This window comes from Brassica napus, chromosome C4, assembly GCF_020379485.1.
Source record: "Brassica napus cultivar Da-Ae chromosome C4, Da-Ae, whole genome shotgun sequence".
Taxonomy (NCBI): domain Eukaryota; kingdom Viridiplantae; phylum Streptophyta; class Magnoliopsida; order Brassicales; family Brassicaceae; genus Brassica; species Brassica napus.
Window position 1 is genome coordinate 49,645,842 of NC_063447.1, and position 14,811 is coordinate 49,660,652.

At 38.2% G+C, this 14,811-nt stretch overlaps 4 protein-coding genes across 4 annotated transcripts; all 4 read right to left on the reverse strand.

The window, feature by feature from the left end:
- Positions 1-1,280: 1,280 nt before the first annotated feature.
- Positions 1,281-3,094, reverse strand: LOC125586156 (glutathione S-transferase T3-like). Its single transcript, XM_048755976.1, has 2 exons — positions 2,897-3,094; positions 1,281-2,015 (listed from the first exon to the last, which is right to left on the reverse strand). Exons 1-2 carry the CDS (start codon positions 3,092-3,094, stop codon positions 1,281-1,283), a joined length of 933 nt encoding a protein of 310 aa, XP_048611933.1.
- Positions 3,095-3,592: 498 nt separating this feature from the next.
- Positions 3,593-5,328, reverse strand: LOC111213559 (probable aspartic protease At2g35615). The gene has a single exon (XM_022715344.2). It carries the CDS (start codon positions 5,113-5,115, stop codon positions 3,757-3,759), a length of 1,359 nt encoding a protein of 452 aa, XP_022571065.2. The 5' UTR covers positions 5,116-5,328; the 3' UTR covers positions 3,593-3,756.
- A 1,211-nt stretch (positions 5,329-6,539) lies between these two features.
- LOC106446543 (probable LRR receptor-like serine/threonine-protein kinase At2g23950) lies at positions 6,540-10,004 on the reverse strand. The gene is made up of 10 exons (XM_048756378.1): positions 9,505-10,004; positions 9,275-9,407; positions 9,112-9,183; positions 8,836-8,979; positions 8,662-8,733; positions 8,518-8,577; positions 8,335-8,435; positions 8,128-8,256; positions 7,696-8,040; positions 6,540-7,621 (listed from the first exon to the last, which is right to left on the reverse strand). Exons 1-10 carry the CDS (start codon positions 9,608-9,610, stop codon positions 6,870-6,872), a joined length of 1,914 nt encoding a protein of 637 aa, XP_048612335.1. The 5' UTR covers positions 9,611-10,004; the 3' UTR covers positions 6,540-6,869.
- Positions 10,005-12,522: 2,518 nt separating this feature from the next.
- Positions 12,523-13,458, reverse strand: LOC125586157. The gene has a single exon (XM_048755977.1). The coding sequence runs from the start codon at positions 13,456-13,458 to the stop codon at positions 12,523-12,525; it is 936 nt and encodes a 311-aa protein (XP_048611934.1).
- Positions 13,459-14,811: the final 1,353 nt, after the last annotated feature.

Consider the following 14,811-nt stretch of genomic DNA (forward strand, 5'->3'; position numbering starts at 1 on the left):
TGATTATTCCGTCTACAAAATGTTCCACGCTTAACCGAGTAGTAGTTTCACCGAGCCGGAGGTATTCGTCGACCGTATCAACCGCTGAACCATATGCCAACACACGAATAGCTGCTGTACACTTTTGTAAGTGTAGAGAGACCAAGCCTTTCGATACCGTCTTTCTTTTGTCGAAAGAACTGAACTTCATTGGAGAGGCGATCAACAATATGCATGAACTATGGTTTGTTCATTCGAAATCGGCGTCGGAATATATTTTCAGGATATGTAGGAGTATCACTGAAATAATCATTCCACAAACGGAGATGACCTTCTTCACGATTTATTTCAATAAAAACTCTTTTTTTCCTTGTTTTCCTTTCATCTTCCTCATCAGCATAATGATTAAACAAATGTTCGAAAGTTTGCTCGAATGCTTGGTCGAAAGTTTGATCAAACATTTCATCCATTGACCCCTCAAAAGTGTTATTATTAGATGAAGATGCCATATCTGTTTTAGAAAATAGAAGGAGTAGAAGGAGGAGATTGGATGACTTTGGTAGACAAGATTGGAGTAGAAAATAGATGAAGGACTTTGGTAAACAAGAAAGACAAGCAATAAGAGAGAAGGAGGTTGACTTTGATCAAACAAGAACGAGAAGGAGAAGGAGAATGGCTTTTGTAAAAATGAATTTGGTTCATACAATCTTAAATATACAAGCTTTTAAATGTATTTTACAAACTCCCGTGACACTAAAATAAACAAACTCGTGACCCCAAATAATCACAATACAAACTCGTGATACATCAAATTATACAAACTTGTCTCGTGACAATACATTCCAAATCTCGTGACCCCAAATCTCGTGACAATACTTGTTTGCTTCAATACAATACAAACTCTCGTGAGTTTGCTGAGACAAGAAGAGACACACGGGTATTGTCTCTGAACCATCTGACACCAAAGAGATGGCTTCAGTCCGTGAGACACACATGTATTGTCTCCACTTCACTGACACAGAAGACTTCGGTTCACTCCTCCCCTGCATTAAACGCAAACACAAAAATATTAAACGAGCAAGAACAAGGTTTAATATTAAACGAGCAAGAACAAAGTTTAATATTAAACAAGAACAAGGTTTTACATTACATAACTACCATTTCATAACTAGAACAAGAACAAGCAAGCAAGAACAAGGTTTTAGTTCACATAACTAAAGAGCAAGAATATGGTTTTGCATCACATAACTAGAGACAATACAAAGGACTTAACTAGAAAGCAACACACAAAGGACAATGGTTCAAACAGACAACAAGTCAGTGATCAGCTTCTTCTTCAGAGCTTCCTTAGAGTCAGTTAGTGGTCCTTCTTTTCCAATAAGACTATCAAGCAGAAACATCTTGGATAGCCTTTCTTTGACAACAAGATCCTGTTGTTTAATGGACCACATAGTCTGAAACTTAGACAGAGGTATCTCATCAGACGTCGTCTTCTTACCCCGCGCCTTAGCCGCCTTCACACCCGGTGGTTGATTGCTTGCTTCATCAGCTTCAGACGTGTTAGCTTCAGTAGAGTGAGAGGTTGAAGATTGTGCACCGTCCTCATACTTCCTCTTCCTTGAGCTTCCTTCGGTTTTAGAGCTTGAAAGATCACACCATTTCTGGTCGTGACGCAGCTCCATAAACGCATGCTCGAGGCTGAACTTCTTCTTATGGTTCGTGTAGAAGATCTCATGTGCTTTCTTCAGAACGTCATTGTCATTTTGTCCACTTGTTTTCTCTCTCTTTGCAGCCTCGTAAGCTCCACAAAACTTGGAGACCCCTTCGTTTATCTTCTGCCAACGTTGCTTGCAGTGGCCAGGCTCTCTCCGTTCGCAGCCTGCAACCTTCAGGCTTGCCGCGAAGTAGGCTCCAACTCGCTTCCATAAATCACCTGAACACTGCTCATTTCCAACCACCGGGTCTTTACTTGTGTTGAGCCATGCGCTTATGAGGACAATGTCATCTCTAGGCGTCCATGTGCGGCGTTCTCTACGCTATACAAAAGTCTCTTCACTACGTTGAGTGGCCGTGAAGGGATCTTGTGAATGACCGAAGACACTTTCTTGTTGACTGGTTAGAAGATCAACAAAATTAGACCCATTCTGATATGGATTATAATCCATATCAAAACGTTTCAAAAGGAGGAAACAAAGAGAAGAAGAAGAAGAAGAAGAAGAAGAAGAAGAACGAAAATGTTATGATGGAAGAGAAGAACAAGAGGAAAGATTGTGTTTAGATGGAAGAGATGGTGAACAAGAGTAACATTAATAAAGAGAAGAGGGACTTGACATATATCTAACAACCATCGACTCATTTATCACTCTACACCATCTAACCATAACTTCTATTTATTACTAACACAACCATAATCTACCACTTACCTAAACATTTATTACACACTTAACCGAGCCTAACAACAATCAAATGACTTAACTCAACCGAAACAGATCAAAGAGAAATGCGGATTTTACCTATTTGGCAATGGTTGTGCTTTGATTCTTCACGTTGGTCATGTCTCGTTATGCAGCCACCTTAAGACAGAAACACAAAAACGAATCAAAGAATGGAAGGATTTATATATTATTTTGATCTAAATTGTTTTCCATTCTCAAAGAATCTAGATAATCACACATGTTCAGCTAACAAGAATCTACTAAACCGTTACAAACATGAAGTTATAGACATGATGATCATGGCGAGGAAATTTTGAAATTGAGTCAGACAAAAGAGTTTAACTGTCGATCAACATCTCTTTTTCAGTTTCGTGTTGGAAATAAATGGAGAAAACAATCAAGAAGAACACGATGGATCAAAATCAAAGACATGCAAAAATGAGAACTTCAAAAAAGAAAGTGAGTTTACCTTTCAATTAAACTCTGCAACAACCGCCGATTCGCAACGACGGGAGAGCCACCGATTGACTCCGTCGAGGATAGCCACCGGGATTCTTAGACGAGAGCCACCGAGATTCGTCGAAGAGAGTCACCGAGATTCGTCGAAGATAGCCACCGATTCTCGAAGAGGGGAGAGCCACCGATTCTCCATGAGGTGCGAGCCAATGATTCTCAGGCATGGACGAGAATCGCCGACGAGATTCTTCGTCGAGGGAACCTCCAAAACTCTTCGGGGAAGAGAGAAGCTCTGCGAGTCGTCGCGTTGAAGTTTTCTTTTGCTCCCAAAATCACCAAACCAATGGCGTTAGAACACGCGTCCCACAAGAAGTAGATCTTCTTGTTCTTGATTAAGGCCCGCCTCTTAATTTAATTGGGCTTTTTTATTTATTTTAATTATTCTTAAACTTAAGAACCATGGTTAAGATCCACCAATAATGATGCTCTAACGCTGGTTTGCAAATATTAAGGATTAGGGTGATTTTGGAAATACAAAAAGGTATGGGTAGAAAATTTTGGAAACATTAATAACCAAAAGATCTGGAGCATGTCAGAACATATAGGGTAATTTTTTAAACAGGGAAACGATTAATTGCAGTTATGTGATTGCAAAAGATACGGGCTATTTTGGAATGACAAAAACAAATGGGGTAGTTTAGGTAGTATTTAAACGCATCTGACAATTTTATAAATAAGAAGAGATATGGGTCAGCTTTTTTTTTAAAGATATGGGTCAGCTTAAAATACAAAAGAAATGGGTAGTTCTGTAAAAATCTATTTAACGTGTCTGCCAAAGATATGATGCAGCTTGTTGCACTCAACAAAAGGTAACATTTAGATGTTATCATGATGGGGAATAGTCATCAAGTAGAACGCAGTCGATTCTCTGTAGATAAACGTTCTTCTCCTTGAGGTCATAAGCAATATTATAGTATTGCTGAGCCATTAACCCAATAGCTGTGAAATCTTTATACTGCCTTCCATGTTCCGTTGTCGGTTTCACCGACATACAAAACACGTTAAGATACACATCAGTTTCCGACAACGGATAAAACATACTCGCAGCTTCCATAGCCAGCTCTGCTCCACCCGCAAACCGAAACGTCACCACGGGGAAACCTATCAGCTCTTCGCTTACTTTCCCATGGTAGCACAACAAGTCCCTAAACCAGAACCTCTCCAGCGGCGTATCAAGAATAGATTTGACTTCGTTATAGAGTTCTCTGTAAGCTGCTTCTGCGAGCCAAGTGAAGAGTGTGCCCGAGTCGAGTATCACTCCTGTTCTCGCCCCTCTTCTTTTGAACACCATTGGTTCTATATTCAGTTGTTTCTCCCCGACACTGATCCCTTCTAGACTCATGTAGTAGATGCCAGTCTCTGTCTCGATGGGCGTTGGATCGCCGAGAACATCAGCGTCCTCTCCAAGAACCAGCTGGTTGAAACCGTAGTTTTTGTTCGCTAGATCGCCGATGCAGTAAGAGAATTTAGACCCGAGCTGGACCGCAACGGAAGCCGGTTTAGCTCCTAAACCCAAAATACCGGTTAACTCACTCCCTAACTGTTCACCATTCTCATGGCCACACCCAAACGCAACTGGTTTAGTCAAAACTCTGTTTCCGCTAGGCGTTGTGAACGTTAACTGTTCTTTAGCGAACACGCCTTTTGAGCCAGCGCCGTTTATGTACACTTGCTCGTAAAGACACTCGTGCGAGGAGCCGCAATGTCCGGCTGGTGCATACCTACAAAACTCATCGTTGCATGAATACTCTACGTACGATGAAGACAGTGCTGGATTGAAGATAGGACGTGTTGACGAGGAGGATTGTTTGCATGGAAGACATTTGATCCATAACAGTGAGCTTCCTGTGTCCATGATTGCGAACTGCTGTACCGGAGGCTGTCCTACCGAGAAGTTCACGAAGAACATCGACGTTGTGATTGCTTGGTGCATGTCGACTTGGAAGTCACTGTTGCTTAGCTCTTTATCAATCGTGTTCTGTAGATGCATGAACCGAGCTGATGAGAGACTTGTCAGATGTTCCATATGATCTTCTAGAGTGGCTGGAACTCGAGTCTTACGGGCCATTGTGTCACGGTGTATCAGCTTCAAAGCCATTCGGTTAGGTTTGTTGGCGGATTCTGTGACTATGGAGTAGGAGAGAATGATGAAGAGTAAGAATGATGTATGCAAAAAACATTCCATTGTTGTTCAGACAGAGCAGACACTCATGGACTTGAGAACTCATAACAAGAAGAGTCGGATATACCATTTTGTAATACTATAGAAGATTAAGATATGGTCGTGGCATCAAGAATGTGGTTGGAAGAAGAATATAAAATATCAAACCATATCGATTTGATGACACCATTAGAAGAAATAGTATTCAAGAAGAACAACAAAAGATCATGAGACTACTAATAGCAAAAGTTTGTTGAGGTTATATATTATTATAGGTTCTTGATTTCATATAACCTGTCATGTACTTCACATCTTTTGTAATGCGAGTTTTTAATATATATGCATGTGTTACAAAAAAATATATATAACTAATATGGAACATTACTAGTCTTTTGACTCTTTTCTATTGTTTCCCAAATATTCATCATACATTTGCTCTACTCTAGTTTTCGGCTGCCTAGGTTTCTTGAAAAAGAATGGCTCATCGACCTCTACATGTAGTCCCAAAATTTGGATTTTTTAAACAAAACGGTGGTAGCCTCGTCCTGAGTTTGAGACTTTGATCTTACCATGAACTAAGTTGTTATTTGCTTGGTCATGCGTTGTGAGACCATATCTTAGGCCTCATTTAGAAAACTCGGGCTACGCGATTCATCGATTTCAATCTCAAATTTTATGTTCTGAAACGACAACACTGCAGCACTACATGACCGGAATGTATATAACATATAAGTGGCTGAAGAACATTGACAAGCCTTGCACCATGATGACGAACTCTTGTTCCTACATAAGATTGGAAGTCTTGGTGAAGCTATAAACAATTATTTCATTGACAGGTCTAGAGTAAAGTTCTTTTAATAAGACTAAAAATAGCAAAGGTTTGTTGAGGTTATATATATTATTATAGGGTGTCGATCTCATATAATCTGTCATGTATGTACTTCACATCTTTGTAGTGGGAGATTTTAATATATGCATGTGTTAGTTACTCCAAATTTTGGGACTATAGGTGGAGGTCACGGTAGAGGAACCATTCCTTTTCAGGAAACCTAATCAGCAGAAGAGACTAAGATTACATGACATGTTATATGAGATCAAGACCCTATAATGTTCATGTTAGACCCTGATCCAAGCCTTGGAACACATGATGCATGTATGTCGCTTGTGATGCAAGTTGTAGGATCTTACATGTATCTTGATGCTATTCCTCCTATACAGTAAAACTTTTATCAACCAGGCTGATCCAACTAGGCCTTTTTTTAATTGTAGGAATTTGTAGTAAGAACTTTATGTAATTTAAATTGTAATTTCTATCTACTACTATTCATCTGAAATATAACAATCATTACTTACTGCCTAACATTTTGACTTGGTACCTCTCATCATGCATTACAGAAATTTGTTAGGTGAGTGAAACTGAAAAAACTAATAAAACAAAAACAAACAGAAGTACAAGTCAGAATATCATTAAGCTGTTGCAGATACCACATGAAGGGCGCAGTTTGACCAAACATTGCTTTCACTGGACCACATCAAGCTTCAAAAACATATGTGACCATAACAAACATTCTCAAAATAAGTCTTAATGAGTTTGAGAGAGACAAACACCAAAAACAAAAAAAAAAACAAAGAAAAACACCTTCCAAAATAAATAATATCTACATCCAAAATAGTAAACATTAGACCCCATAATCTCAAATTTTCATTACAATTTACATGTCTATATCATCTCCAAAAAAATTTGAACTCATAGGGGATATCTTTGTTTCGTTCTTTCTCTACCTAGGACCAGATAGTTCCATGGCAAAAGAATCCAAGGCATGATTGTCATCTTCATCATCAAACCCTGAAGATCCAAACAGATGTTTGGTTTGGTTGTCTCCATTAGCATCAGTAGAGGTAATACTTCTGTAAGACATGTTGGCATGGTAGAAATGTGAATGGTTATGTGAAGCAGCCCATCTCTCAGCCAATCCATCTCCTTCAAGCATCTGAACCACTTCAGACATCTTCGGCCTATGCGCTGGAAGGAACTGAGTGCAGAGCAAAGCCACTTGCAGCATCTCTCCAACTTCTATTCTATCGTACGTTGTCCCAAGTTCTCGGTCCACAAGCTCCTCTACTTTCATCTCTTTGTGCAGCTTCTTCACCCATTCAAGCATAGCTCCTTTCTGGCTAACGGTTTTGCCAAACTCGAGAGCTCTCATGCCTGTGATGAGCTCTAGCAAGAGTATACCGAACCCAAAGACATCTGTTTTCTCAGATGACTGACCAGTGGAGAGATATTCAGGCGCAATGTGACCGACCGTGCCTCTAACCGCGGTTGTGACGTGCGAGTCCTCGTGGTTGAGCAGCTTGGCAAGCCCAAAATCTCCAACGACAGCTTCAAAAAACTCGTCTAGAAGCACATTCGCCGCCTTGACATCACGGTGAATGATCTTGGGATCACACTGCTCGTGTAGATAGAACAAACCTCTCGCAGCTCCTATGGCTATCTTCTTCCTTGTGTTCCAATCCAACGCAGGCTTAGCTGTAACAGTAAACAATCATCAGTTAAAAAGTGATTCAGTCTCCTGTTACTTAAATGAGTTCTATGAGTGTTACCTTTAAGCCTAGAGGCGACGCTGCCATTGGACATGTAAGGATAGACAAGAAGCCTTTCGCTAGAACTGACGCAGTAACCGATTAACCGAAGCAAGTTCCTGTGAACAGCTAAGCTGATCATCTCAAGCTCGGTGCGGAACTGAGAGTTCCCTGAGGCTCCATTCACATCTTTCAAACGCTTCACCGCAACCATGGTTCCGTCCCCGAGCTTTCCTCTGTAGACGTTACCAAACCCGCCTGCACCGAGTATGTGTTTGGAGCTAAAACCATCCGTAGCTACATGGAGTTCTTTGAAACTGAAGCTTTTTAGATTCCCTAATCCTAGTAGCCCTTCCTCTTGCTTGTCTGCACAAACAACAACACACAAAAGGTTTGAATTTGAGCAGCAAAAGAAAAAGAAAAAAACACAAGGGTCTGAGTTCACTAACTAACCACTTATGCGGAGGATCATAAGCCGTCTTTGTTTCTTTCTGTACCAAATGAAGGCGAGGGAGAGGATCACAGTAACAGCAAAGGCGAGGCTTACACCAAGCGCAACTGCTAATACGTTGGTCTTGCGTCCTACAATATCACAAATGGTTAAAGACTCATGAAAAAAATGTAATAAAACCAAAGGAGAAGAGAGACCAAGATTTTTACCAGAGGAGGAGCTTAAAGAGACAGAGAAAGGGCTTGGATTGATTGATCCTGAACAAATCTCAGGTGGGCTGCTTCTACAAATCAATGGATTCCCAGCAATACTACAATAAAATCAGTTTAAATAAGTCAAGAAACAACAAGTGTGTTGAAATGATTATAACAAAATGAAAAAGCACTCTTTACTTGATTGTCTTTACAGGAAATTTAGGAACAGGACCTCTCAGATTGTTGTAAGACAAGTCTCTGAAACAAAACATCAAGAACAGGAGTCAAAGAAAGGTTAAAAATTAAACCAAATTAAAAAAAAAAGACTGTATATATACGCACAAGAAAGAGAGGTGAGGGATTTGAGAGAGAGAAGCAGGAAAGGGCCCAGATAATGAGTTGTTGTTCAACCTCCTAAAAATGAAATCATTACACCAAAACAAAACAGCACGTACGAGGTTAACTAAGAGAGGACAAGCTCTTGATTATTAAAAGAACACAGAGAGAAAGACTTACAGATATAGGAGACTAGTGAGCTGGTTAACCGAACCGGGGATTTCGCCTGAAAACCGGTTATTGGAAAGATCCAAAGTCTGTAACTTTGGTAAAGAAGAGAGTTCCGGTGGGATGTTGCCGGAGATGTTATTGTTCTGTAACAACCTTTTAAAAAAAAAACAAAAACCCATCAGCATAAAACTCGAATCGAGGTTGAAGAAACAAACAAACAAGGAAAAGTTCCAAACTTTATTTTGTATGGTTGTGAAGAAGAGAGAAAGGGTGTTGTAGTCTTACACTTGATGGAGGTTAGTGAGGTTTGAGATGGAGGCTGATAAAGTACCAGAAAGAGACTGGCTTGGAACTCCTCTGCCATTGGAGATAGAAGAAGAAGAAGATTAATGTCTGTCGGAGTTGTTACAAGAAACCAAAAGAGAGAGAGAGTAAAAAAAACACTTACAGGATAGTAACGAGGTTGTCGGAAGAACAAGTGATCATGGTCCAGCTACAAGGATCAACAGAGAACTCATCCCAGTTGTTCAAAACACCATGAGGGTCGTGTAATTCGTTCTTTATGTTTATCAGAGCTTCCACTGTCAACATAAAAAAAAGAAAACATAAATTTTGAAGCTTTCAGACACCCAAAGAAAATAAATAAATAAAAAAAGCAATCTTTTTTTTTGGTGCTACCTTCAGGGTTTCTGGGCTGAGAAGAGAGGGAACAAGTTGAGAAACAGAGTAACAAGAAGGAGACGAAAGAGACGAGAAAGTATGGATCTTTCTTCATAACCGCCATGAAAGGTTTACCACAAGGAGAAGGAAAGACAAAACTGAAGAACAGAAACTTTGTTTGATGTTTTTTGTGCCCACAAAAGAGAGAAAAGCAAAAGCAACAAAGAAGAAAGAAGAAAGAAGAATGCTTTTCTTTTTCTTTGGTTTTGTTTTAAAAACTTTCTTTGTCTCTGGCTCGCACTGAATTATGTGTGAATTTTAAGGAGAGATAATCAAAACACAGAAACAGGTTTAAAACCAGAGAGCTTTCTTTTCTGGATTTGTAGAGAGAGAGAAGGTTGTATAGTGGTTAGTGTGGGGAGGGGAGAATGAGGTTGGAAAGCTGATACGGACCCGTATTGGTGTGTGATTTTACTTTTGTTCAGTTTCTCTTCTTTTTTTGTTTTAATGCCAATTTTGTGAAAACTTGTTCCACACATAAATAAGGGTGGCAAATTAGGGGAGGAGATCAGAGATGGGATGAGAACATAAGAAAGGTTTAGTCTTTTTTTTTTTTTTAACAAATTGCATTTTTATCAACTTTTTGATGGGAATAGAATCATAAGCATGGAGAATCAGTTTTCTTTTGTTCCCTGTTTGAAATTTAAAAATATCAAATAGAGCATTATTCTTAATTGGGTACGTTACTGAAAATATTATTCTTTTGTTTTGTTTTCTAAAAACTCAAAACAAAAAAGATCATACCATTGTAAATTGATAAATTATGTTGAGATTTCGCTTAGTTTTAAATAGAATTGGTCATTAGTAAGGTTATGTTCTTTTGTTGGATTCGAATCATATGAGTACTTAAACTACACTTAACAATTATGAATATCGGATCGCACACACAACCAGACACAAAGAGAGCTCATACACGATTAATATGAGTACATGAGAACGAAGTATACTCTCAGTTTGACATTCTTTAAACAACTTACTACGAAAGAAATCTAAAATTTGTTAAAGATTTGGATTTTGATATTTTGTACCTATATAGGGTTTCAACTCTATATCAATCACCAATAGGTTGGGATTATTTAGATTTTACTCTTACCTAAGAGTACCAAAGGAAATGGAAGATTCTTAACCTTATTTTTTGAATCTCTTAAATATGTAAGTGTAAATTTAAAGATATGTATACTTAATTTTGGATATTTCAAACTCAGATCAAATTTTATTATATGCTACACTCTGATATAAATAGTTATTATTTTAAAAATTCAGAATAACAGTTTATTAATATCTTTATTTTGTAATATTTTAAAAACTTTAATGGAAAAATTCATATGTGTTAATGATATTAACACTATCTCTAATGGTTTACTCCATTTTTTAACTCTAAAATATAGTAACTCTATAATAGAGTTTGAGTTTGTTTCAATGGTACTCTATTTTAGAGTAGAAAATAAAGTGATGAACAAAAAAAACAAGTTACTCTATATTTGGATTAACCTATTTTTCACTCTATTAGAGCATCTCCAAAAAGTAACTATATTTTGAAGTTTCTAAAACTCTATATTTGAAGTTTAAAAGTGTTATTCTCCAAAAGCAAAACTTCAAACTCAACTTCAAAATTATTTTTATTTTATAATATGATCTTTATATTTCTCATAACTAATTTAAATTCATAAAACTTTTGTAAATAACTAGCACATATATAAACATATTACAAAAATATTAATTAATAAAATATTATATTAAAATATAAAATTTTAAGCAAAATAACTTAATTAGTATTAAACTTCAAGCAAAATATCATATTATTCATAAAGTGATTTTCGTAATGCATATAAGATATACTAGTGCATTTCGAAGTAAAAATGACTCTCCTCATTTTTATTAATTTGTAAATTAAAGATGAAAAATTGTTGAAATCAGGTAATATTAATACTTGTAAATACATTAGATCAGAACAAGAAAATAAAACAAAAAACATAAAATATTGCTAAAAGACTAACTTTTATCGATGATATTTATACTCGTGAATATATTCAATATGAACAAGAAAGAATTGTACGAAAAGACATCATCAACAACAACAACCATCTTCAGTTACACAAACAAAAATTGGTCAATATTTGGAAATTTTGAAGGTTCCGGATCAAACTTACATGACTATTAGTGGTGTTGTAATATTTAAATTTGTGTAATAATTATGTCCTCTTGTAATTTTTTAAAAGCTTTTTGTTAAATTTCTTTTGTATATTTTTGTTGTCTAAATCTAGTTTTAAATATTTTAAATCTTATTTTAAAGTTTTATTTAATTTTATGTGTAAAACTTAGATTTTGTAAACAAAACTTAAAATATTTATGAGATATAATTTTTATAAGGATTAAAACAATATACAAGAAAATATTTATATGAATCATAAATGTTATGTGTAGTTTTAGGGACCAAAATGCAAATAAAAATATGAAACTTCAAATATAGAGTTTCATTCTTCAAAACTTCAAATTTGAATTTTCGAAGTTCCTTTTTGGAGAACAAAAAACTTAATATTTGAAGTTACAAAGTGTCTTTTGGAGATGTTCTTATAGTGAAAAATAAAATAGCATTGAAATTTTTTTATTCTAAACTCTATCTTAGAGTTGAAAAATAGAGCGGAGTTAGAAATTTTCTAATGGATCTTGATAGAATAGCTAGTAGCTACCATTAAAAAATACTCTAGTATATGTGATTCTATGCATTTTTTAAATGATTGTCTTCGTAAGATAGCTCAATATTATGAACAATATATCTTTTGTTTCGAGAAATAAAAATAAAACAAAATAAGAATAGACGTGTGTAGTGTACTAATGCCTACCACCACTAGTAACACGGTACTATACAAGTGGCAGTGGGGGTACCAGACTGATTTGCTCTACTACCTTTCCTTTTGTCTCGTTCTTATTTTTTTTTGAACAACATGAAATTTCATTAAAAAATTAAACAGAATTTTAGTTTGGGTTTAAAACGGGCTGGACTACAAGACAGGCCTTGGCAAGCCCATCAGCCGGCCCGTTTTTGGCTCTAGAAATGTAAGTAAAACGACAATGCATAAAGGGAAAGGAAGAGGAGAAGGCGAACTCGTCGATATCTGAAAGAACCCCGTAGAGATCCGTCGTCTTTCGCCGAGAGTTGATTGCTTGTGAAAGTACTTGAGAGTCTGTTCGAATATAGATGTTGGAGTAGTGATTGGTGGCTGCTTGGAGTAGAGCTTCTCTGATTGCCAGAGCTTCGCCCATGCATGGCGATGAAACTGCCGTTTGCTTAATCGACCTGCGAGATACTTCTGTTGCTGATCCGTTTGTGAAGATCAAAGCTAGCCTTGCTTCTTTCGAGGTGTGGTTCCAGGAGGCATCGATATTGCAGAAGATTTCAGAGGGATCGAGAGCCGGCGGATCTTGGTGCTGGTGAATCGTCGCTGATTTTGGGCTTTTAAGACGCGGGGGTTGCGCGATCTCCCATTCTTTGAGGGCCTGGATAGCTTTTAGAGTTGTTTCCTTTGGCGTTTGAGTTCTATTCTCAAAGATCCGTTGATTTCTGAAGGTCCAGATTGCCCAGCATATCCACGGCAAGGCGTTGCCAGTGAATCCATAAGGTGGGAGGGGAGCTAGGTTCCAGGAGTTCTCAAGCTTTTCGAAGAACAATGTAGTAGCTGTTGTGTCAATGGGTTGATTCCACGGTCCATAGCTCCAGACCTCACTTGTGTATTGGCAGTGAAAGAGGATGTGATCCATACTCTCTGATTCACCACAATGGCTGCAAGTGGTGTTTTGAAGCATCCCTATTTTGGGCAAATTCTCACCAGACGGTAGCGCGTTGGATCCTATCTTCCAGAGGAAGAACTTCAGCTTCGGGGGAGATGTTGAGACCAGATAAGTTTTTTCCATTTACCTTCATTGTTGACTCCCAATACTATTTTTGTCGATTGGTTGAATGAGAGGAAGGTAAAGTAATAACCCGACTTAACGCTGTAGTTTCCTGATTGTTGCAGGGGCCAGATGTATGCATCTTGCTTTCCAAGGACGCTGGGTCGCAGCTTCAAGATGTGTTCCTTTAACTCAGGCATGAGCTTTACCACAAGGTCTGTATTTCACTCTCTTGTTTCTCGTGTCAATAAATCTGAGACCATGAGGTCTCTGTCTAGGAGGAAGACGGGGCCAATTGGTTTGAGGTTTGTCTCTGTTTGGATCCAAGAGTCAGTTCAAACAGACGTTGATTAACAGTTTCCTATTGCCTTGCCAAGGTGGTTCAGAAGAAGGTCTCTGCCACGCAGGATCCCTCTCCAGCCATGCGAGATCAATGAGGTCGGTTGCGTCTTTAGGAAGGAGGTCTTATGGCAGTAATTCCCTAGAAGAACCTTTGCTAAGAGGCAGTCTGGTTTGGTGAGCAACCTCCATCCTATTTTTGCTAGCAAAGTATGATTAAATGCTTGTATATCTCAAAATCCTAACCCTCCTAGGTCTTTTGGTTGTGTCAACTTCTCCCACGAGACCCAACAGATTTTCCTCACTCCGTCTTTAGTGTCCCACCAAAATCTGGTTAACACTGATTGAATCCGTTTACAAAGACTAACATGGAGCTCAAAGCAAGTCATAGAGAAGGACGGGATCGGCGAGAGGACTGATTGGATCATCACTGCCTGGCCTGCAATGGAGAGGAACTGTGTAGATCAGCTCATGGCACATTGCTTCATCCTATCAACTATCGATGAGAAGAGGTCCTTTTTCTTCCTACCGAAATGTTTAGGTAAGCCTAGATACTTGCCCACTCCACCCTCCTTCTCTATGCCTAGAAGTTCTTTAACTCTGTTGCGTATTTCTACAGGGGTTTTACTCGAGAAGGAGATGGAGGATTTCAGTGTGTTAATTTGCTGACCTGACGCTGCTTCATAGCTACGTAGTATGTCTATAAGACTAGAGCAGGCGTGGCTGTCAGTCTTAGTGAAAAACATAGTATCATCAGCAAATAGCAGGTGAATTATCTATGGGCTATTTCTTAAAACTCTTATTCCCGGTAGTGATCCATCTTCTTGTGCTTTGATGCAGAGTCTTGAGAGCACCTCACCACAGACGATGAAAATGTATGGTGACATTGGATCTCCCTGTCTAATCCCGCGCTGGGGGATCACACGCCCCACGGCTTCATCGTTGAGGAGGAACGAGTAATAGACCGTTGTTACGCATTCCATGATCCACTCTACGAAGGTATTACTGAACCTCATTCTTGTAAAGAACGCACTG

What these genes read in the sequence shown, in the direction of transcription:
- LOC125586156 (XM_048755976.1), bottom strand. Translation starts at nt 3,094, where the DNA reads ATGCCTGAGAATCATTGGCTCGCACCTCATGGAGAATCGGTGGCTCTC. An exon ending in GAATCGGCGGTTGTTGCAGA is followed by an intron (nt 2,016 to 2,896) that starts GTTTAATTGAAA and finishes ACTTTTGTATAG; the next exon opens with CGTAGAGAACGCCGCACATG.
- LOC111213559 (XM_022715344.2), bottom strand. Translation starts at nt 5,115, where the DNA reads ATGGAATGTTTTTTGCATACATCATTCTTACTCTTCATCATTCTCTCC.
- LOC106446543 (XM_048756378.1), bottom strand. Translation starts at nt 9,610, where the DNA reads ATGGCGGTTATGAAGAAAGATCCATACTTTCTCGTCTCTTTCGTCTCC. An exon ending in TTTCCTGTAAAGACAATCAA is followed by an intron (nt 8,436 to 8,517) that starts GTAAAGAGTGCT and finishes ATTTTATTGTAG; the next exon opens with TATTGCTGGGAATCCATTGA. An exon ending in TATGATCCTCCGCATAAGTG is followed by an intron (nt 8,041 to 8,127) that starts GTTAGTTAGTGA and finishes TTGTTTGTGCAG; the next exon opens with ACAAGCAAGAGGAAGGGCTA.
- LOC125586157 (XM_048755977.1), bottom strand. Translation starts at nt 13,458, where the DNA reads ATGGAAAAAACTTATCTGGTCTCAACATCTCCCCCGAAGCTGAAGTTC.